Consider the following 24,075-nt stretch of genomic DNA (forward strand, 5'->3'; position numbering starts at 1 on the left):
TTAAAACAAATTAAACCATAAACCTTTGTTTCTGTGCTGCTTCCCTAAGAGATGTGCTGTTAGTCACAAAAAGAGTGTGTAGTAATAGGATTAAATTCTGTCATGCTTGTAAACAAGTTGGAAATGCAGTGATGAACTCAGAATGCTGATGAAGCTATACTATTGGTTTAAATCAATGACTGATGTTTTGAACTACGTCAGAGCAAAAATGAACTAAGGCAGCTACTAGGTGCCAGTAGAAACTGTTTATGTGGAAGTTATTGTAACGTAATATATATATAGTTAAGGATTTTATCAAATTCAAATGGTCTAAGCACAAATTGTACTGTACAAACTAACTGAAAAATGAAGCAGCACAAGATCAATGAAGATATTGTAGTAATGAACGTTTGTAAAATGAAACCTTTTTTACAAAGACTGAGGAAAATTCACTACATATGACCCTAACAATGTAAGATAAGAAGGTAAAAAAAAAAAGACAGAAAAAAACCACCTACAGGTTGCTGGATTGTCGATGGACTGTTAGCACTAGGAGAGTCTGATGAAGAGGGAAAAGATGAAAGATATCTCAGAGTGAAATGCTGAATTATAGAGAATTATGTAAAGAAGGCAATGTCAAAAGAGATGGGTAGAAGATGCAGAATTAAGCAGGACAAAGAAAGGGACTGTGCAGAGGACAGAAGACAAAGTTTTGAAAGGAAAAGGTGAAAAAAATCTAATAAAGGTGAAATTACAGATGTAAACTAAGAACTAAGAGCCATATATCTGCAGGCAAAATGGGAAACTTGAAGGTGGGTAGCAGAAAAAGGGGCTGGGAAAGAGGAGGAGTTCTCTTAGGAAGAAGAAACGAAGCTTGGGATTTTTTTGTTTTGCTTTAGAAGTTGGCTGGTATTAAGAAAAGGTACAGAATGAAAGTAAACATTATTCAGTGCAGTTCCTCAGAGACAGTGATAACAGCATTGTGCCAGAACGCTGGTCACAATGCACCGACATCGCAGTATGTTACATGATAGTTCAAAGCGATATTGGAATCCAACATGAAGTCATCATTCTCTGATTACAGCTGTCTGAAATGTCATATAGTGATTCTCCAACTCTTTGAGACTGAGTAACATCAAGCTATCTATCAACGGAGTCTTTTTTTGCATAGAAATACTAATGTAGATCTCTAAAGGATGAACTAAAAGGGGTTGATGAGTGCCTCTACTAATATGAAATTATATGATTTCTGGTTTGACTATTCCTGAAAAAAACAGTTTCAATATGACAGTGCACAGGAAATTGTGGTGTGCCAAACCTTCATTACCTATTCAAGAGCAATGCCACTGATGTTTTGCTGAAGCTTTCCCCAATGGACAGTGTAGATACGTATACAGGATAAAGACAGTATTGTTCTGAGCTGATTTCAAGGGTATCAAGAATGACATCATTTTTGTTGTTATGTTACATCTGTAACAGCATGGTAGATCCGTAGGCCAAAATGATACCCCTACAACTTCTTTGTGGCGTTGAGACAGCCACCATGAAGTCTACTATATGAAGTCTACTTCATAGAGACTTCTACACCATGAAGTCTACTTCACTGATATTTCTGTACCCTATCACCCTCATCACTGAAACACTTCCATTGTTTTTAAGGCAGTCCAGGCTTGCAGGGGGACAGGGCATACAATTACTCTAAGTGTGTAACTGTATACTGTTAGCAGATTGCAACGCAACTAGAGAGCACACAGAATTTGTACAGTCCATGGCTGTTAAAGAATTTATACTGATTAGAATACTTTTCAAATCTAAAGATGATGGCCTACATACTCAATGATAATAGACCAGTAACCGGCAATCAGATAAACAAGAATATTAGCTACTAAATTTCCCATCAGACAAAAGTTACACTGCTGAAATATAATATATATATCTATAATTTTTTTTTAACACTAGCATTATGCAAATCCATGCTACATATGGCAGACTTTTAGTCTTGGATGTCTCCTAAAAGAACAGACAAGACTTTTTACAATGTAGAATTTTTAATAATTTTTTCCCCAGTATTTTATTTACTTCTTAGAGGATTAAGATTGCAGACCTAGATGTTTTAACTTGATACATTTTTCTTTTAATTGGTAAATTCTGCTTTCAATACCATGTAGACGCATATGATAAACTGCACCACGTTATAACATTCTTTCATTATACTGTGAAATTCCAAATGTCCCTCTCAGACACATCCAAAGACAGCACAACATGAGCAACGAGAGTTCAAGAACATGGGAACAAAATTTTGCAAGATAGTGTTTCCCTTCAAGTGGAAATTCAAATTACCACATCTAATCTCAGTTTTCCTTCCAAAGGAACATCTAATGTAATAAAAATAACACAATGGTGAGTTTAATAACATAAAGAGTACTTCTTACAAAGTGAGCAATTATATTGTGGAAGTCTATGCTATATACAATTACAGAGGCCAGGAATGTAGTGGGGATTCAAAACCAAGTTGGAACATCTAACAGGAGTTGTAAAAGTTACTAAAATAAACACTTTGAAAGTGTTACTAAACCTTGTGTTCCAAGGATAATGTAATTTTTAACAACTTTATGTAATCAGAGGGTGCAAAGAAGTAATTTCAAATTTCTACTACATGCTTCTGAAGAATTTCTATGAATCAATTCATATTGGCTATAGTCAGAGAGGGGCAACTGAACAAAAGCGACCTGGCTCCCCACTCTAGAGTAGGTCATTAACAGTGTTCCACGTTTGTGCAACACATCAAGAGGCAAAGTGATCACCAGTGTAGGATTAGTTTGGCAGAAGCTTAGTTTCTTGTTCATATATATTTGGCTCTTAAAAGGGATCAGGTGACTAGGTCCAGAATGGCGCTCTGCGTCTTAGAAAGAGGACAGTTACTGTTCAAAACTCACTGACAACATCAGTCTTCTTATGGCTGTCAAAGAATACCAGATAAGCCCTGTATGTAAAATCCAACCAAATATTCTACATATAGCTGTAACAAAATGTAATGTAGTCCAAATCTACATCCTCATCAACTTGTATAGGATTATAGGTAAAGGAGAATTTTAATTTTTTTAAACGATATTCAAAGTATTGATTTCTGTGGTAGCAAGAAAACAAACACAGCTGTCAACTCATTAAACTGCTAGGCAGAGTGCATATTTTCATTGTAGGAATATTACATAAAACTTGAAAGAGAAGCATTTATTACCAAATGCCATGCCCAGTGTATTGTACTTATGAAGGTACACACACAGAATTTCAGAAACACAATCATGTAACATCCCAGGGGGGAAAAATACTTAACAGGATAAAGAAATAATGATTTACAACTGTTTTCAAGAAAAATCATCATAAAATAAAAAAGCATTTAATATTTGATTTATGTTGCTTTTTTTCACAATAAACTGAACACTGCGAAAATACTTAAAAACAGGCAAATCGACGGATAGGTCAAAATCCCATTTATGGCATTAGACCTAACACTGGTATTTCAAAGGGCTGTAATATTTTTACTTTTTTAAAGACACTGACTACTTTAGGGTTAGAATTTTTAGCGTCATTGTAGTTAGTATTTCCTGCTTAAAAATGGGAATCAAACCACAGTTTAACAGCATGTTGTCCATGCTCCTTAAAATACTTAGTCCTTTCCTACAGGTACAATGTATACCTTTTTCATATTTTTATTATCTTATATTTTAAAGAAGTAGTCTAATATACTGTGTAATTTGATACTTTCAATTCCCGTGACTGTTGTTTTCTGTTTTGCCTCTTAATTTTTCTTCCCATTCTCTGAATGTGTTCACTTTCTGTAATGGAACCAAATTTCATGGGTCATTTACATGAAGGGCAACCTGGAAGAACTTTTTAAGCCGAGATGTCTAACTTATAAATTAACAAACACATTTACTTGCAACTAGATGATTTCCTCTCCTGCTTCCCCCCATTACACAACTCTTTCTCCAAACAAATCCTATGAAAATCTTGAGTCTTCTGTAATACAGACCTATTTCTGAGCTACACATTTTGTTCCAAAGAACTTTACATAACAATTCAGAACAGCTGTCCAATTGCTGTTCCTGGACTTTCCTGACATTTAGTTCTCTTGTCTGGTCCACTGTCACAGAAAGGGGTATTCTTCTTGAATTACATATAAGGCTAATTAAAATAACCTCTCTTCAATACTGAGATAGCTAGTTCAACCATTCTATATGGCTATGTTCTTCTACAAGGTAATGTGAAAAATTCTAAGCAATGCTACAAAAAGTCTTGTCAGAACTGCTGTATGAGCTTCAGAGGTGGAATAAACATAAGCAGATTATCACATGCAAATTCTTCAAGGCAATCATTTACATTTTCTAATACATTTGAGAAGCTCTTATCTATGTTATCAAAGCCCACAGTATGCAGCTGCAATAAATAATGGAAGATCTAAACTTCAAACAGTGGGATTGCCTTTTTATTCTGCAAGCAGCTAATATTAAAATAGATTACACCTATAAATATCGTCCTTCCTGTAGCCAGTGTCTTCAGTCTGGAGTAGCCAAAGATAAGAACCTGTTTATAATAGTAAATGAAAACATTCTGCAGTTTAGAATGTTAGGACTGAAATAGTTATGACCTTGAATACCGTTCCCTACATCTTATGTATGATATTGAAGCCCTGTCAGAGTTGCTAAAGACAATTTTTATTGTCACTTAAATTGTTTTACTTAAATTATAATTGATTATATTCTGGCCATCATTAATACCCGACTGTCAACAGTACAGAATAAACTGAAAATCTGTCTTCATCCTAGGAAGCAGATTAATGGTAAGGCAGAACTGGTAGGAAAAGGAATCCTCTGAGTGAAAACCAATACCTCCCGTTGCTTTAGCCCTTGGCAAAAGAGACACAATACACAGGGCTGATCACATTGGACAGTTCACTTAAGTTAGAAGTCTAAGATGTTTAATTTTTTGGAAAGCTTTTTGCCAAAAAAATGTAATGAAGAGTTCTCATTATACCGCTCTGCCAATGTTTTGGCAGTGGAATACTGTGGTTCCAACAGTGTCTGCATATGGGCATTTGTTTAAATACTATTGTTTAACATTCCGATAGTAAATGGAAAAGGAAAAAATGGAAGTTTTAACACAGTGTTCTCAAAATTCTCCCTGAGAACATGAAGTTGAACTTATTTTTTCTCCCACATTAAGGATTTGGCAACTGAAACTCAATAAACAGATATGCTGATAATGTCATTCATTAACAAAGCTGTCGATTCATGCATGGTTATTGCTATATTTGCTTTTTAGAATTAGTATAAGTAAACAGTAAAAATAATTTACTTTAAATAACACATTGGCATACACACAGGAACTCAATGCATTCAGTGCTACATGTGAACCTGTGTCAGTTTTAAGGCATTTTCATAATGAATTACTGAGAAAGAACATCCAAAAAGGATTGTCATTATAGAAATTCACTGGAAGTACTTTTATTAACACTTCTTTATAGTACTATGCAAAGGTATCTGTAGGTAAATACATACTAGATGCAAGGATTTAATTAGTTTAAGTTTAAAACTCTCCTTACCTTCTATTGCTGACAGTAGAACGCGAGAATGGTCATATGCAATTACATTTGCATATCTATTCTTTGGTTTGTTTACTTCCAGGTTAGAGTGTTCCCATGTGAACTGCTGACCAGGATCAATAGACTTCAAAAGAGAAAGAGAAGAAAGTACGAGGAAACTTTTAGCTAAGGACTACTTACTTGTTGTATTTATATTGATTACAAATCATATGATCCCATTGTTTACTCTTGAAATATTTTGCTTTTGACAGAGAATTATTACTTTGGGACACATTGTGACATATATCATATTACATAAAGCATTTTGTATTTATGCATCTGAAATTTCCATCAGGAATTTAAACCATAAACTTTTCAAATCTAAGGCTTTCTCTTCAGAAAGGCAAGGGTATGCTATCCATCTTTTATCTTTTCAGTTTGGCAAGTGACAGGTTCCAGCATAACAGAGAATGAAAGAACTGTCAGAAATCTCAAAAAGACTGGGACGAAGGGGAATAAATAATGTTGTCTTTCTCTATTACTAAGTGCACATGTTCAAACAATTCAGCGCCCTGTTAACTAAATAAACTCCAAATGGTCCTGAAAAAGTTTTCCAGAAGAAAAATAATGTTGTTTCTCTTCTTTCACTTTGATGCCAGGCCAACACATGATACTAGTGTGGCTCAGGGAAGCAACTGCATATCATCCAGATACAACATGAAGAGATTCTATTTTTTATCTCCTTGAGTCATAAATGAGAGTCCAATTCAGGCATATTTGAAATTTTAATGATCTCTGATTTATACACATAACTATATGTTCCTAGAATCACTGCTTATTTCCCGTTTTCTTCATGTTACGGGATGGAGTTACTGAAGCTTGTCACACACTCCTTCATCCTTCACCAGTAAGAAGACTCCAGGCTCTACTACTTATTTTTACCTCTATGGCTGAGGTATACATACAGTTGGGTAAATACAAAATACATAACAGATGGTACTTGCTTATGCCTGCTACAGCAGTGGCTGCATGAAAGGTCATCTCATACTGAGAAGTCGCAATTAATCACATATTGTTTTACTTTCCCTGGCTGTAACATTAGAGACTTTAAAACTGTTTCAACAACACATATATGCAACTATGTTTTGTGACTCATGCCCTTTGCTTAATGCCAGTACAAATCAGCAGCTCCCTATGCAAGGTTGCTGTATATTATAAAAAATAAAAACACACAGATAAGCCTAAATGAGGCAGTTCACCGACACTATGTTCACTTTCTGTGAGTAGTCCAGCCACAAAACACAAGCTGGAAACTCCATACTGCCCCTACTGCATCAAGCCATCACTACTACACCACTTCTACCAACTCCTCCCAGGGCTACAACAGCTGTGAGTCCACTTTAATGGAAATGAAAAATGACCTGTAATCTATTACAGTAGGATTTATTAGACAATGAACATGTGCAAAATTAATTAGTGTGAGCTGTAAGGATCTATCCCTTAGATTAATAATTACTATTTGGCCAGTCAGAAAACTGCTTCATGCTTACATATTTTTACATGTGTTATAAAATTTATTTATGTAACGTTCAGAGAATGACTGTTTCTTTCTTGAGATCATTCTAAAGATATCCACTTTTCTTGGCTGCCTGATAGAGATGTCTTAGAATACCCCAGCATTCCTGTTTAGGAAACCGAGTCCCACTAGCTTATCCTTTTACTAATACCCTAGACTCAATTAACTTCTATAACAGTTACTGACTAATTTTCCTGACTATTTCTAACTTTCATTAGAGTCCTCTGGAGCTGGGACTGAAAAGTTATCCTGCATAACCTAGCAGAGATCTCCTGAGCAAAGGAGTGTGATGGTTCAGGTTTTGGCTCACCATTTGCATACTGCTTTTCCTACAGTAGCTGAGGCAGAGTGTGTGGCAGCTCCTCCCTCAAGAGGAAATGAGATGGGACTTTTTAGAGGAATGAAGAATAAATGAAATGCTTGGAAGCATGATGAAGGCCATGAAAATGTTTCTTGTGGTTTTGATGTTATTCCCTTGACTTCTATCACTGTGTGTGTTACTAACAGTTCAAAAGGTGTTCTTAAATGGTTTTCAGCTCTGAATGAATCTGATTTCTTTTAATTTCCACATAACTTCTGCCCTCCAAAACTTTTGTTCTTTTAAAAAAGCAGTATTTGTGTTCATAATCTTAGCAATTTGTGGGACTAAGTTTAACATATCTTAGTATGTTAATAGTATTAATATCTTGTTATTTCTAAGCTAGTAATTTAATAGACTAGATACTGAAAGTTTTACAAAACTGTTGATGACTTTTTTTCAAGCCTGATTGTGTTTTCTTCTTATATGTATGAACAACAAACTAGCACCCAATTGGTATTCTGCCACCTGCAAAAGTACTCATCATTCCGGTGCTGTGCTTAAGTATAAACATAATAACCTGATCCTTCCAATATTAGGGCTTGGTCCCTCTCCAGCCAAAGCATTACTTTTTTGATTACATAGTTAAATTCCTAATTACCAATAAAGCAAGTGGTTTTACTTTGTAACATTTTTCTTCCATTTTCTTCCAGTTTAGTTTCGTCACAGTAATGCTCTCCCATCCTCTGAAATGGAAGGCCGATAGAATTTTGAAGCAGGCAAGCACTGTTTGTTTCATTTAGAAACACAAGCATTTTTACCTTTACTGTTAAGTGCTATTTATTTAATCTAAGGTGAAAAGAAAGAATCTGGACCACATTTCCATCAGCACTGGGAAGAGGAGTGTCATATGTAATATACATCTTTATCATCTGACCAGCAAGCAATTCATCTACATCATATGGGTTGGAAAGCAATCAAATTTACATAACGACCTCTCAGCAAAGAATATCCCCTCTTACTTTTTTTAGCGAATGGAGGTGAATAAGGTAACTTATGAAAGATGTTTGCAGGTCAAATTTTCAGTATTTTCAAAAGTAATTAGTATGAATTCAGCTCAGATTTCTAGTAATAATTTAGAACATAAACATAGTAATCTCAAAATAAACAGAAGATGTTCTCAATATGTTAGTGCATTATACGCTAAATAAATTATTAAATAAAATCAATTATTTGACCAGGAATAAAGCATATCTGCACTGCCTGTGACTACCTAGTCAGAAATTTTTGAGGCATATACGCAAACATGTTAACTAAAGAGCAGCCCAGTGCCCCATATTGAGGCAACACTGCCCTGCATTGTTTTAGATACATACTGAAGGAGACACTGGGCGTGATCTTTTAGGTTTTTACCTACAGTGTACAAACATCTGGGAATGAATTCACAGTATAAGATGTCACATATACCTCTTCACATATGACAAGAAAACCGGAAAATAACAGAATAAACTGGCTGACTAACATGCTACTAGTTTTGAGACTGGACTACAGGACTTGGGCTTTACCTTATAAATAATAAAAAAAGATGTATACAAATTAAAATAACCCATAAACAATCTATGCAAAATTATAACTACTTGCAAACAGAAAGTTTAAGATGCATTTTTGCATATACTTGGAAAAGTAAAAAAACACTTAGAAAATTAGGGACTAAGTAGATCCTTACCCATTATGAGAAAGAGCTTCAGTTCTATATTACACCTATTGTTAATGTGAATTTATAGACTATTAAGAATACTTTACATTTAAAGCTTAACTTCAGCTGTTTGTTATTACTCTTCCCCTTCTCATTCCTTACTGTTTAAGTGATCTAAAGTTGTCTTTAAATACCAAGAAAAAAATCAAACATCAGCTTTCTCTGTCACCTATTTGTAGAAGTAGATGAGGATATGATCATCACAGCAGCATACTATATTCCTAATTCATTTATTTGTATGATGTATGGCCAGATGGTCTAATTCAGTGATTAATATTTAGGCCCACATGCAGACATAGTTAACATAAATTATGTCAAAACCAGGCAAATGGACTGAACTTTAATCTTTACTGTTTTTCTCACCAATCTGAACCACTTTGTGGCCTTACTATCCTCCCACAAAGCGCTGTTTTGTCAAAAGAAAGTTAATTATATTTCCTCAGACTTAATAGCCACACTGGAACAAAGAGTAGAGTGGTATTGGCAGACACATTTCAAAAGTGTGAAAGACCAATAACTCATGAATAACAAGTCTGTACTAACAGTTTTAATGAGTGCTTTAATGGTTTAATGGATGGCACTTTAATAGGATTTCCAGTATATTCATTCTGAAAGCCTGCCTTCAATAAAGCTGTCATTAACAAAGAACTGGATTTCTTCATAGCATAACTGTGTAGCACGGGTGCTTTGTGCAAAAGAAATAAAGATATCTGTAATACTGTTATTGCCCTCCCATGCTTTGACTTATCTTTCAGCTATTGTGTTCTAAATGGTTGGATGTGGAAAAAAGTCTGATCTGTTAATGGGAAAAGACTTGAGTAATATTTGCTAGTACAATGCATCATCCATAAAAATTAGTTCTTTGACTACGAATCATAGTAACCAAAATGTGTTTCCAGAAGAATTTCAAACCCCCTTCCAGTAACCTCTGTACCTGCTCATTGTGAAGATTTCCTTTATACTGCTTAAACAACAGGCAAATATTCCCTGCTGTGATCATAAGACTTCCAGGAGTATATCCTGGTACAGTATTGAGGAAGGAATAATTATGACAAAATGCCATCCTTCCTGGATGCTTGCCTGTCCTGAATCAGAGCTCTACTACGGGTCACTATGCCAGCAAATTAAAAGCTATCAGGTCTGTGTCCTTATGTGTGTCATGTTTTCAGCTGGGACAGACTTAGTTTTCTTCCCAGTCTCTGGTGCAGTGCTGTGTTTTAGATTTGGTGTGAGAACAATGTCGATAGCACATGGATGTTTTTGGTTATTGTTGGGTAATGTTTATACCTAGTCAAGGACTTCTCAGTTTCTCAGGCCTTGCCAGCCAGAGGGCTGGGGGACACAGGAAATTGGGACACAGCCAGGAGAGGTGACCCAAGCTGGCCAAAGGGATATTCCATACCATGGGACGTCATGCTGAGTATATAAACTGGAGGAAAAAGAAGGAAGAAGGCACATTTGGCATTATGGCATTTGTCTTCCCAAGTAACCGTTACGTGTGATGGAGCCCGGCTTTCCTGGGGATGGCCAAACACCTGCCTGCCCATGGGAAGTGGTGAGTGAATTCCTTGTTTCTTTCTGCTTGTGTGTGTGGCTTTTTCTTTACCTATTAAATTGTTCTTATCTCAACCCTTGAATTATACACTCCTTTTCCGATTCTCCTCCTCATCCCTCTTGGTGGTGGTGGGGGGGTGGTGAAGGACAAGCGAGCAAGTGGCTGTGGGGTACTTACTAACTTAAAATTACTAGGTGGGGTTAAACGGATTGTGAGTTACTGCATAGGTTTCACAAGCCCAGATGGGGAAGGTAGCATGTCCTGTAAAGAGACTCTCAGCACTGTAGGTGCTGTGTTTGAAGCTGCAAATTAAATCATGAAAAATCACTGAGTCACAGAGCAACAACCTAAGACCAGGCAGAGAAAAAAGAATGAAAACCCCCAAATTTTAGAGGATGTCAATGCAAATAGACTGTAAAACTGGACAAGATAGTCAGCTACCCATAAAATTGAACAGTTTGACCCGCTTTTACCAATGTCAGCAACTGCAATGAAAAGTTCCTATCATAGCTCATGAATCTATAATAGGATGCTATCATATTATGCAGGAAACTTACTAATAGAATGAGATTTACATACTACATTACCAAAATATGAATGCTAGATGCATGAACATTAATACATGATCATGGCAATTTGCCAAATGGAATTAAATTTTCTAATTAAGGCAGAGCTTTTTACACCATGCTGTAAAGGCTGCCATTTTCAAGAGATATGGGGGGGAATAACCCTCATTTTTTGCTAACTAAATATTCTTTGGAACTCAAATACAATTTTGCATCCTGGCCCTAAAAACAGTTAAAAATGCACAGATGAGACACTTCCTGTTGAATCTCAAAGGAAAGTTTTTCAAGAGTAGCTAGAAATACAACTAAGGCTTTTGCCAAACTCTTCTCAAGAACAAAAGTATTTTCTCTGCAATGTCAAGCTAATATTCCTATGACCAAATGAGATCATGTAAAACCTGATGCCAGTGGAATTAAACAAGCTATAAATGCATATAACTAAAGTACACTTAAGGAGGAAAACAACCATTCTTTGAACACCTTTGAAGAAGAGTCTCTATTACATAAAAATCTTTAGAAAACCTAACTTTTTAAGAACCAATCCCACTGTTCCGTGTTTCTTTGCCTCTAGTCTTAAACACAATTTGCTTACTCCCCATCTGCAATTAAACTTTGTATGTGATACCAAAAACCAGTTGTGGTGGAAATAATTTTGTGTTGAAAGCACTCAACTTCAGGTAGCAAATAAATATCAGGAGCAGAAGAATACCTGAGTAGTAAAATGCTTTGTTTATTTTAAATATTTTTTGTGACTAAAGCATCCTGTTGTTTTGTTTTATATATTACATAAAATACAGCAGCTCTGAAACACTAAACTTTGGAATTGCCTCCTATGAGGCAATGGTGTTTCTTTAAATTTTCAAAGTATTTTTAAAGCACTGGCAACATTATTATTTTTTTGTGAAAGGAGTAAAATTCATAAATGATTTCTCCATTGCCCTCCATCCCCCCAAAAAAATATTGTAAATTAATCTTACAAAGAGCCCCCCAAAAAACTCAGTTTTACCAATAATGACCTACACAGTCTATCCTTGAATAATTCTTGCTGTAAGAAATGGACTACTTTTCTCTTCCTACACTGCTTTCAGTTGGACAAAATAAAACTGACTTTTATTACAGTACTTGACTATTTAAACTGTCTCTGTGGAATTCCTTGGCAAAATGGCATTAGATATCAGACCAAAACACAGCATTCTAATATGTTAACACTAGCTTTCTTTTATCAGAATATTGTCTTAATTATATAAGCATAAACAAATGCTTTTATCCCAAGGAAGCACTCACAGCACAAAAGAAGGAGATAATATGGTACTATAAATCTTGACTACTGCCACTTCGGATTCCTGCATTGTCTTTAAAATTCCCTATGATAACTATCCCGCTGGCTCAGACACAACCTTTGGTGGAACTAAGCACCAAATAACCTAGGTGAATGCTACAGCATATGTGTTACTAAGAAGACAAACAACTTCTCATAGTTCACTGAGTGCACGAATTGTTTCTCCACAAATGGAGCACATCCTACAATAGTAAAGTTACAGAATACTAATACATGATGTTTATAATATTAGAAAGTGGAAACTATTGTAAAGAAAAAGACTAGAAAACACATTTTTGCTGAGAAGAAATTGATTTTTACATATGAGTCACTATTATCTGTAATGGTATGGCAGTAAAGTGCAGCCATTTCTTTGGTACAGATTAATTCAGTAGGTCGTCTGTTCTTCATGGACTTTTAAAGTGTTTTATATCAATAATAAGTTTTGTATGTGCTTCTACTATATAAAATTTATTGTGTTTTAGTGTCCACTGTTTATCTTGTTGCAGCTTGAGATACAAAAAGATAAATGTACTATATCAGTATATTGTCTTCTTATCACAAATCCTACCCAATGATACTGAAAGGCTACAATAAAACTTGTAGTAGTACAGCAGTGTGGCACACAGTCAAAACGCATCTTCATCTTGTCTAATACTCAGTGTTGAAGCAAAAGACCGGCGGTAATTTACAGAAAGAAGCCTGATGAGGAAAACCAGTAAAATTATATACAACTTCACGTAACATTAGTTAACTGGTGCACACACACATAGACAGTAAATCACACTGTAACACATAGAAGCTGGGAGTGTAATTTTTGTGGTGCAGTGACAGGTTCTCACAAAAAAAAATGGTATAAAACTGAATCTTTCTCCTTAAGGATGTGAAGCTATACTACAGATCTCAGATAATAAATGTGAAACTATTTTACATAAGACCCAGGAATCTGCTTTGAAGGAACAGACTTTCTGTTCTATGTTATCAGAGGAAACAATTTTACAAATACATCCAGTGTATTACATAAAGTAGGCAGACACAGCTCTGATACAGTCTATCTCTGTGACCACTTTTTATTGTTAAATGCTGAAACATGAGTTAAGAAGGAGATACAATAAAAGGTCAGTCACTTATGAATATGGCTTTCTGCTTAGCAGCTGTCAAGTCCATATGGACCCTTGCATTACATAAAAATCCCACTGAAACTGCCCAAGTCAGCAAAAGCTTCATAATAATCAGCTAGGGCTAAGAACCCTGCCTTTAAATTAGAGAGTACAAAAGAACTATGTGACATAAAGGATATGCCATGCTAACAAAGTAAAACAACATCTCCCTAAGGCTTGGGGATTCCAAGCTAATAATAATTAATGAAGTATTTTGAAAAAAATATTTTGAAGTAGAAATTAACTTTATTGAGAAGAGGACATAGCACTATCTATGCTAAAGCTACAAAGCCACTTTATCCAACAAGTGAATTATAAGTTTATTTAAATCTTGCAATAGTCATAATCTTTAAAAGCTTAGCCTCTGTTCTCCCATGAAATCTGGTATCCAAGGTAAAGTTGTGAGAGAAGTATAATGATAGTTGATAAAGGAGAGGGGATATAATAACTGTTCTCATGATCATCCCCTGTGAAAGCTGGGGTAGGAGAAGCCCTGAAGAAGCCACTAAGAAATACTAAGAAGACACAGAACTAGTTTCTGAAGACTTCTAGAAGTAGGATCTCCTCCACTCAATGACATCAAAGCTTAGAAAACATTACACAGCTGGAAGACAGTCTTCCCTGGAGAATACACTCCCTTTACCACATCATAACAATGCAGGAGTCCTACTTTTTTTCCTTTCTTATCCACCTGCTCCCCATCCCCCACCCCGAATATATAGTTTATTCTGTGCATATTACTCTTTACATTTTTGCAATACTTTCCCAACTTGCCACACTACCCTGGGTATTCCTTTCGAACCAGAGTGCAGAGGGATGCAGTTTAGACTTATAATGTCTTCAATAATAATTTCAGATTGTTTCTCTATTAGATTTCACACAGCACAAAAAGGAACATGTTCTCATAAAAAAAAAAAAAAAAAAAACAAAAAACAAAAAACACAAAAAACCAACCAAGCACCAAAACCCCAACACCATAAAAACCCATTTGGGAAGCTCTTTGCCAGATGAATGGAGAATACTGCGTTAAACAGGTCTACAAAGAAGTTTTCCTTCAGCTTCCCTAGGAGAGTGCAAGGAAATCAGTTTCATAGAAAATGATGCCACTGTGTATAAGTAAATCAGCAGAAGAGACAGCATGTCGATGTGTGCCTTCTGTGAAAGAACAATTTTTTCTTTCTTTTGGAAGTGGTGAAGAGAAGGGGAAGTTTCTGCCTGTCTGAAGAGAAAGCTGGAACAGGGAAGGAAGTGATACTCTTCCAAATGGAGAAGATAAAACATAGGCAGTTTCAATCAGAAATTCTGAACAAAAGGCAATGGATGGAACAGGAGCAAGGATGGAACAGGAACAAGTATTCAAATACTCCCGAAGAGCTGCAAAGGATGCATATAATATGAAAAGATGTGTTTGAGTTGTGAAACAAGTAATTATTTTGAAATGGTAATTAAAGTAAGATATGCTAAAAATAATTAAAACGTGTTCTTGAAATGGAGTTAATTTCCTGAAAGAAGTTCTATAAGCTGGATGAGAAGTCAGTGTTCACCAGGAAACTGTAGATATATATCTTATTTTATGGTATCACAAAGCTGTCCTAACAGTTGTTGTGTATTATCAGGCTATTTTTGAAGATTTTTATCCATGCAAAGTAAGAAACTCCATAAAAATTAAAATAAAATAATTGAATCCCAAAAAGGAAAGGACATTACGGAAAAAACCCAAAAAACTATCAGTGGTAACTGATGAAAAATCATTGTTTCTTTCAATAGGAGTTAACTGGAGGACTTCATTACTATCAATAAAGGTTGGTGGTTTCCGGCTGCATGTTACACCTTTATCTCTTGAAAATGAAAAATATCTCTTTTTCCTTCTGTCAACAGTTCAAACATTATCTGAAGTGATAATAACTGAACTGTTACCATGTGTAGCCATTTCTGCCTTGGAACTGGATAGTTGCTTTTAAGGGACATTAGTCAGGGCTGTTGCTGAAAAAGAAGGCCCCAATCCCCAACAACAAATGTTCCCACCAGCTCCCTTGTGCTGGCACTAGAGCTCATGCAGCCATGTGGTGAGCTAGTTCAGGGAATTGATCCAACTGAAAACAGCAAAGAAAAATAAAACAATTAGTTTTCAGCTGAATCTATTTCCTGAGATAATCCTTGAACAGCTGCACATGCACTAGTGCCAGGATTGGCACAAGAGAGACAACAGGAATGCATAGCCAAGACAGGGAGATGACTTCCAGTGATCGTCAAACTGCAGCTTGAGTCCACCGCCTTGACTAGAACATGAAAACAAATAGCAGTGCTTTTCACAAATCCTGTTTCAAAATGGATGAACCTTGGACTGGATGGAAACGAAGCGGTATGTCTAAAGCTAGGATTGCAAAGATGGATGTTGAACTGCCTTGGGCAAAGTAATGTGAATGAAGCTTGATGTTGATCTACCATTGCCCACATTTCAATCTTGAATGTATGATCATTCTGCCCCAGATGGTATATTTTGTTAAAAAAAAAAAAAAAAAAGTGAAAGCTGGGCCTTTTACACAGACTGGTAAAATGATCTAGAAGGACAGATACTAAGACTTTAATGATTTAATGTATCTTCACAATGCTGGCTATAAATGGTTAAGATTACATTCCTAAAATGACATTGATGATTTAAATAATAAGGGAAATGTAAAATACCAAAACTTTTAAGTTATATGACAGTGTAAGAACCATGTCATCTGCATGACATGCCTAAGACATAGTAAAAGTGTATTCTTTATTTTTGTGGAAGTTATACTACATTGTATGGCTTGCAATGACACTTTTTATCTATTACATGGAAAGTCTTCCTACACAGATATTCCAAGGAATTTCCCCACAGTACAACTGGAAATGATTGTCAAATTCATACCAAATTTTTTTGGTGAACATTGTGTTACATATATTTCCCTGTCTTATTTTTTGTATGCTACAGTCTTTGTACTTAAGAATGCAGGATTTACACACCAAAATGTGAGAAGATTCTCCCACATTTTTTGTGATTGCAGCACTAAACAGCAGTCCTAAGATGCTCTTCAAATAAATTTATTTTCATGAATGTTTGAGATTATACTTTCCTTTTGACATCTAATGAGATTATTTTTTAAAGCAGTCTTAAAGTCTTTCTGAAAAGAATATTCAATTAAATAATAAGTAATTTTAGTTCTCTATTGTACTAGTTAGTACTAATTTTTAACATTTCCCGTCAACACTTTTAAAATACATTGGGAATTTATAGGATCTCATGCAATCACGTTCCTATGGAACCAACATGTGGAAGTCATCTTTGGTGTTTTTTATTGCACTGTCAGTGTTTGTATGAATCTTCAAATATAATAGTCCTTAAAATAATGAAAGAAACATGGGCTTTTATTCTGCCATGCTAATAAAGTCTGGGGAGTTTTAAGCAAGGATTAGTGACACAACAGACTATAATGGAAGTACCATGTCAGTGATCCCTCTGGGAGCTGTTAATCCTTCGATCACTGACACAACTACCCATAACTGCTCTAAAGAAGCATTCTTTTTACGATGGTTCAGTGCATACTTTATCCACAGATTTTTGACATAGACAATACTGGCATTCAAGAAACAGCTACAATTTACTGTCTTTCATGGATGGCTGTCTAAGAGCCTTTAGCCACAAATTACTGACATGAGAGGATGTTACTCTCCACAGTACCACTGTTTGGGGAGGTTTCCTACTCTCTTCCAGGTAAATTCTTTCATGCTCTTATAGACCATCATTCACAGATTATCAGTGTGGCATTATTGACAGAAGGAAAATACATTGTCTTGGAACTTTTATACTAGGAAAGCCATCAGACAATTGCAGATTCTTTTCATCTCTGCAAAATTAACACAGTGGACTGTAACTTCTTTGGAACTTGTACTGTATGTGTCTTGTCAACATCACACAGGAGATTTTAAAAATAATATAAGGATCTTTTAATTGCAGAAGAGATGGATGTTTGTGTATATTTTAAAAAGTGCTGTATCATTCACTACGCTACTTCAAGTGTGTGCACATGGAATATGCCTGACATGAATACTCACAAAAAAAGAATAGATTATTACTAGCAAAGAAGGCACCTCACCAACACAGCCATTTGTACACAGGGAACGTTTTTTAACCATGGTTTTAATATCTTATAAAACTGGTATCATCAGCATGGGTACATATCAGAGAAAAGTCTAGGGACACAGGAAGCATGATGTTTTAAATTATTTGAATAGTGAGAAAGTGGGGAAAATTACCTCATACTCCTGTGAGAACTTCAAATTGTCATTTGCTTTCAATCTTTCAATGTGATCTGCAAGTTCCAAGACAGGTATTGGGGGATGACTTGCCATACCTGTTGAACAAGAAAGATGAACAGAATTTAAAGTCAACTACAGTGATGGCATCACTCTAATATTCAGAAAATGCAGTAGTTAGAATGGCTAGAAATGTGTAAGTAGTAAAGATGTCATGTGAGAGAAGCAGGCAGATAGTTCAGTTACTGAAAGCAGGACATGCTCTGCATAGATGAGCTATGAAGCTAAATTAAAGTAAGTTACCAAGCATATCCCCAAAGCTAACACTCCTAGTGTAGAGGAAAGAGTTACTGTGATATGAGTCAATGAGGTTATCTAGGCATGGAAAAATGGGACAGTTAGACCTGATGTTGATCTCTGCTTTTGAGTAATGACTCTAAATGTCATTTCAAACTCATTCTCCTGCACTGCATGAAATGGAAACTCCATTGAATTAGATGAGGAAAGGTGAGCTGAGAAACAAACACTGAAAGAGCCCTAAAGGGGAAAGAATTGTGTTTTGACAGAAAACAAAGTGACTTATGCATAATCAAGAAAAAATGAACTTGAAGAATGAAGGTTACCGAGGTAACCAGAGACACCTGAACCTGCAAAGGAAATGGTAAAAAACAAAGAAACCTCAAACCAACATAAAACTAACTTACAAAGTAAATTATAAAAAATGAAATGGATAGCTTGAGGATTAATAATAATGCATCAAGGTACAGAAGACTGACTACATATTCTGACTAAATTGGAAATACTTAAAAGATTTAATGAAATTTTGAGGTGACTGACATGCAACTATGAATGACCAGAATAACATGCACCGTTGCTTTTAGACAACAGTCACTGAAGACAACATTGGACATCAGACAATCAGAACTTCAAAAATGTTTTCACTAGTAGCAGATTGTAGAGGCAGGGGTTGTACAGTTTGGCTGGACACACATGCTGACTGCACTAGTACCTTAAAGTATGCTTAATCTGAAACCCCATTTATCAACCCCCAAACGGACCTACAATCTACTTCAGGTGTAAACATCTTTGTCCATGATGAAGATATTGAGTGAATAAGAAGAAGAGCTGGGAATCAGAGATAGAGATGGGCATGGAAGGAAGTATGGAGACAGCAAGGCAAAAGAAAGAAAAGATGTGGGGTCAACTAGGACAATTTGCCAGCTGAAGATTTGCCAGGAAAAAATTTGTGAACATGTTTGTTTCATGCTATAATTCTTCATGACCCTTCACCAAAAGGCTTACATTCTTCTCTTCATGCTTTATACTATCATACCTAAAATGAAAGTGAGGTTTCAATCGCTTGTGGGAAGAAACCAGAGCTGGCTAGAAAAGTTAAGCTAGTGAACCCCAGGATCTCTTGAAATTACAAAGGGAAAAAAGTGATGACTCAAGGGGGCTCAAGCTGGAAGCCATGTTGCACAATGCAGTTTGCTTTGTCACCATGAATTTCAAGAGCATGCCTACAACAGTTAACTTGCACTTCCTGTAAAAGCAGCTGAAAATGACCATGTGGTTACAACACAGTCACACTATAGCACGTTTTTCTTTCTTTCTTTTTTTTGTTTTTTTTTAAATTCTTGTTTTCCTTTTGATTCTTTGATATTTCAGACATCATACCATGGTACAAAATAACGTGCAGCAGCACTGGCCCTAATTCTTCTGACCCTACACATGTATATTTATTTATTACCTTCATAGCACATCTGTGATGGCAAGACATTATTTAAAGTAGAAATTAAGGCAAGCTGTCAGTCAACTGAAAAAGCAGAATATTCAGATATTAATGGGAAGATTTCTTATACATTTCAATTAACAAATTAGTCCTTTAGTGCTAATTTATTTGAATAAATTTTGGTTGTCTCCCATTTTCTTAAAAATGTCACTTAATACAACTTGGCTACTCTCAAAATGAGTGTGGGTGACAGTCATCTAATAATTACACTGATTGATCCAGATCAAGCACCCCTATGGAAAATATGTGAGTGAAAAGGCACAAGAGAGCTCTAGATTGATCCAGAAATGGAGGTGGACTGATGTACATCTAAAACAGTGCTTGAACAGAGAAAATAATAGAGACAAAGATGTTTAGACCTTTTCGAGCGAATCGTGGGAGAGAGTTATTATCATATAAGGACTGAGTGGTAGTTTGGCTAGAGAGGGAGGACACAGAGCCAATCAGGGAGGCGTAGGGGACTGAATTACTGCTCAAAGCTGTAAAAAGTAAAAGCCAATCGGAAACGGGAAACAAATTAGTAACAGCAGTAGACCATCATAACCAATCAATCTCGCACATACAGGCACTTCAGACATGCACAAAACAGCGCCTGGAAACTCAACTCAGAAGATGTCTAAAGGTCCAATTACCCTACTGTAAACATAAAGGACATAAAATCAAAGAGAATGAGACTGGCTCATGCTCATCATGTGATGAACCTGACCAAATTACCAGCATCATGAAGAGAAATCTCAATAATTAGCTTACAGTGAAAGGACTATTTTTTTAAAGATGCTGAACATGCATTCTTTTTCAGACTACTTTTGTTTATATGCTCCTTTATATGCCACATGACATTTCTAAGGGGAGATTTTGTATTAAACATTTTGTGCAAAATGAAACTTGACATAAAGCTTACTTTTCTATGGAAAAAAAGGAACTACTTACTGCTTCAGAAACTGGCAAATTTTGACTGCATATAATCCTTTTCTCCACAACACCTTTTAAGTACTTACACTTGAACACTTACTAACTTCCTTCAAATAATATGGTGCAGTTAACTTACAAAGTAATTGCATTTGGTATATTTTAATCTTTTAAATACATAAAATGTGTTCTATTGAGATGATAAAAGTAGCTACTTTTCAAAAGAACTGCTGGCAGACTTTTGTTATCTAATCAGTCTGTGAGTCATAATAAGCATCATAACAGAATATGCTATGAATGAACATTTTAAGATCTTATCATATCTCATGCAAAAGCATGAAGCTCCTACTGAGCTTAACCTGAGTTGCATGTGAACAACAGGTGTGGAACTTGACTCAAAAAACCCACCCAAAATACAGCTAAACACACTTATTTTTGTGGCTACAAACAAGATAATACACTTATTTACTGACACACCTCCACATCAATCAGCATATGTTATGAAAACACAAAAAAATTAAAGACAATATAAGCTAAGTTACAACAGATCCTGTGACGTGCTACAAAGTCAAAAGAAACTTCATGCTGAAAACATGCTTTCAAACTTTCTTTAAAATAAATTAAAAAAAGGAGATAAAACCACTTAAAACCTCAAACAAACAAACAAACAAACTAAACTAAAAACCACCACATGCAAAACAGAGCTGAAATTGTATCTATAAGAAGCTTTTATTTCCAGATTTGGTAGAAGATTACCAAATGTGATTGATCTTATGCAGCCTAGTATAACCCGTCAACATGAATTAAATGAGAATGTATGGTTTAATTACAGTGTAGAATTATCTTCTGGTTAATTTGTAGTAAATACAAGGCTAAGGAACACAGGATACCATATGTGCCACAAACTTTAAGCAAAAATTGGAGAGCAAGGTCAGAATTGATTCGTATATTAGCAACCATTAAACCTTTTAGGTATACTACTTTAGCCCTCTGAAACAAGTGGGTGTTTTGGCCTTGTTAATAGTGTGTTAAATTAGGATTTTGTTTATTGCCAGGGTTTTATGACAGCTTTTAAAAAAAATAATTAAGAAACACATATTTATTTACAAATTTGGACCTGTAAGTTGGAATGCCCACAATAAACAAGAAGGAAGTTAGATTTAAACAAAGTGCTAGCACACAGACGACAATCTAGACAAACTGAAAACATGACACATCATATTCACGAAAATTTCTTTACAAAATGAGTTGTATTTCAGGTCCACATTGAATTAGTAACCTGTAATTCTAAAAACCTAATTTATTACGTCCTCATTTTTACTTAATAACACAAATAACCTCCCACACACTAATCTATGTTGATTAAGCTATTGTCCCTTTATAGAAAAAGGAATGAATCAGTTAACAGATGTCACTATTACTGATACTTACCCTTATCAAAAAGGCAGAATGAAATACTTATTTAAAATTTGGTCATGGAAAGTAGAAAAATAAGAAAGATGACTTCAATTAAGTAGGAATTTGGCATCCATGAAAATTTAGCAACTATGCCTTTAGTATATTTGACAAAAAAACCCAGTTACTTTAAAATCTCTTTCATACAGTTAGAGCTAAGCCAGAGAGTGATCTTACAGCTTGTGTACAAAGTTAAATTTACGAGATTAGCTTTAGAGAAATATATCAGCCTGCTTTAGCTATTCTAAAATAGTTACCAATGTGCATATAATATTGCAAAATGAAGTCACTTTTATTCCAGAAGAATTTATGTTCTTGAAAACTAGATTAATTATTCTGGAATTAATGCAATTCTTGTTCTGCATCAAAGACAGCTCTACCAAGCAGCCCTAGGGTCTCTGCAGCTTTTTGGCAGAAGGTCCAGCTCTGAGTGAGGTGTAAAAGCCATGTACGCTGAGAAAAGGGGAAACCTAGTTTACAGACACGGATCTAAAACTGTTTAATGCAATAACAGGTTGCAAAACTATTGGCTAAAATCCAGGGGAAAGGAAAAGAAAAAAATTACTTTTACAAGCTGAGGAACTTTCAGCTCCAGCTCCCAGCTAAGCAGACTGATTGCTTCAGGGTTTGAAAGCAACCAAGTGGGATATCAGAAAAGTGCCATTTGCACTCTGAAGCCTGTACCTCCTTCAGGTGCCTGAATCCTTCAGATGAGTCAAGTTCACATGAAAAGCTGTATGTAGGATCACTCACTGTGAGAAAGCTATTCCAGTATGGCTTTGCCATGGAGACAAACCACAGTATTTCTTTCAGCATTGTCATAATTCTCATAAACAGAAATTCTGTGGATAAACCAAAGGAAGAAATTTCCTGCTATCTTGCAAAGCAGGTGACTAAATCCAGACATAATTTTTTTCCCACATTTGTTATTTGCACCTTTTTCCACTGGATCTGTTTTACCCTTTTTTCTGCCTTATCTTGGAAACAAGTTAGTGAAATTTCCTTAGGGACTGAGGGATTCAGTGTTTTGTGAGCATTTATCTAATAAAAAAAGCGACCTTTAATTCAGAGCTGTAAAAATTGTTTATTTTTCCTGTATTTCAAAGCATCTTATTTAGTTTATAGAAGATAATGAAATAATTGTTTAATTGGCACCCAATTACACAAATTACTTATAAGTGTGACATATACTTAAATGGGGGAAAAAAACCCAGTCACTTTTGAGGTATGACTCAATTTAGTTCTTTGGCTGATTGGTTGATTGAAGTCTGCCTGAGCCTTGGGTCTCTCATAACCCACTCAAACCACATCAGTTATTTTCCTCTATGCAAACCTGGGCTTCCTCATTTTATGAAACCTTTTGTGTTGGTTTAATTATTACCCCTTCCCTACCTTTACTCTCCCATGTAACATAGAGATTTCGAAAATCTGCAAACCAGGTTGATTATCTTAACGCTGTATTTCACAAGGAACTTGTAGAATGGGAATAATGTGACTGGCTTTTCCTCAGCTACTCCAGTTCCAGAAGAATAACAGACTTATAAATGAAATCCTGCATGCTACAGAGAGATTGGGTATTTTCATCTTTACTCAAAGAAAACTTGTCATAGCTGTGATCCACTCAGTGGCATATGAGCATATATACAATTGTATGTTTCTGGATAACACATATGAACATTGGATCTTGTTCTCAGATGTGGAACTGTGGACTATTCCAAATGGCAAGAAAAAATGTTAAAATTATCTATGGAGTTACTGAGTAAAGCAACAGATGAATTTGATCCTTCCTGGACAAGGTAAGATAGGAAGCCCTTTAGGTAAGTACTAGAGTAGTGAAGAATGACAT

The 24,075-nt window shown here is 35.5% G+C and overlaps 1 protein-coding gene across 10 annotated transcripts in view; it reads right to left on the minus strand.

The window, feature by feature from the left end:
* The window catches only part of PTPRD (protein tyrosine phosphatase receptor type D), a 380,483-nt gene that overhangs the window by 57,369 nt on the left and 299,039 nt on the right, over positions 1–24,075 (minus strand). For all 10 annotated transcript variants that reach the window (XM_055699500.1, XM_055699499.1, XM_055699498.1 and 7 more), the window contains 2 exons: positions 18,074–18,171; positions 5,582–5,705 (listed from right to left, as the gene is read on the minus strand). In XM_055699500.1, the coding sequence (XP_055555475.1) occupies positions 5,582–5,705; positions 18,074–18,171 (222 nt within the window). The remainder of the gene's footprint in view (positions 1–5,581; positions 5,706–18,073; positions 18,172–24,075) is intronic.

Source organism: Falco cherrug, chromosome Z, assembly GCF_023634085.1.
Source record: "Falco cherrug isolate bFalChe1 chromosome Z, bFalChe1.pri, whole genome shotgun sequence".
Taxonomy (NCBI): Eukaryota; Metazoa; Chordata; class Aves; order Falconiformes; family Falconidae; genus Falco; species Falco cherrug.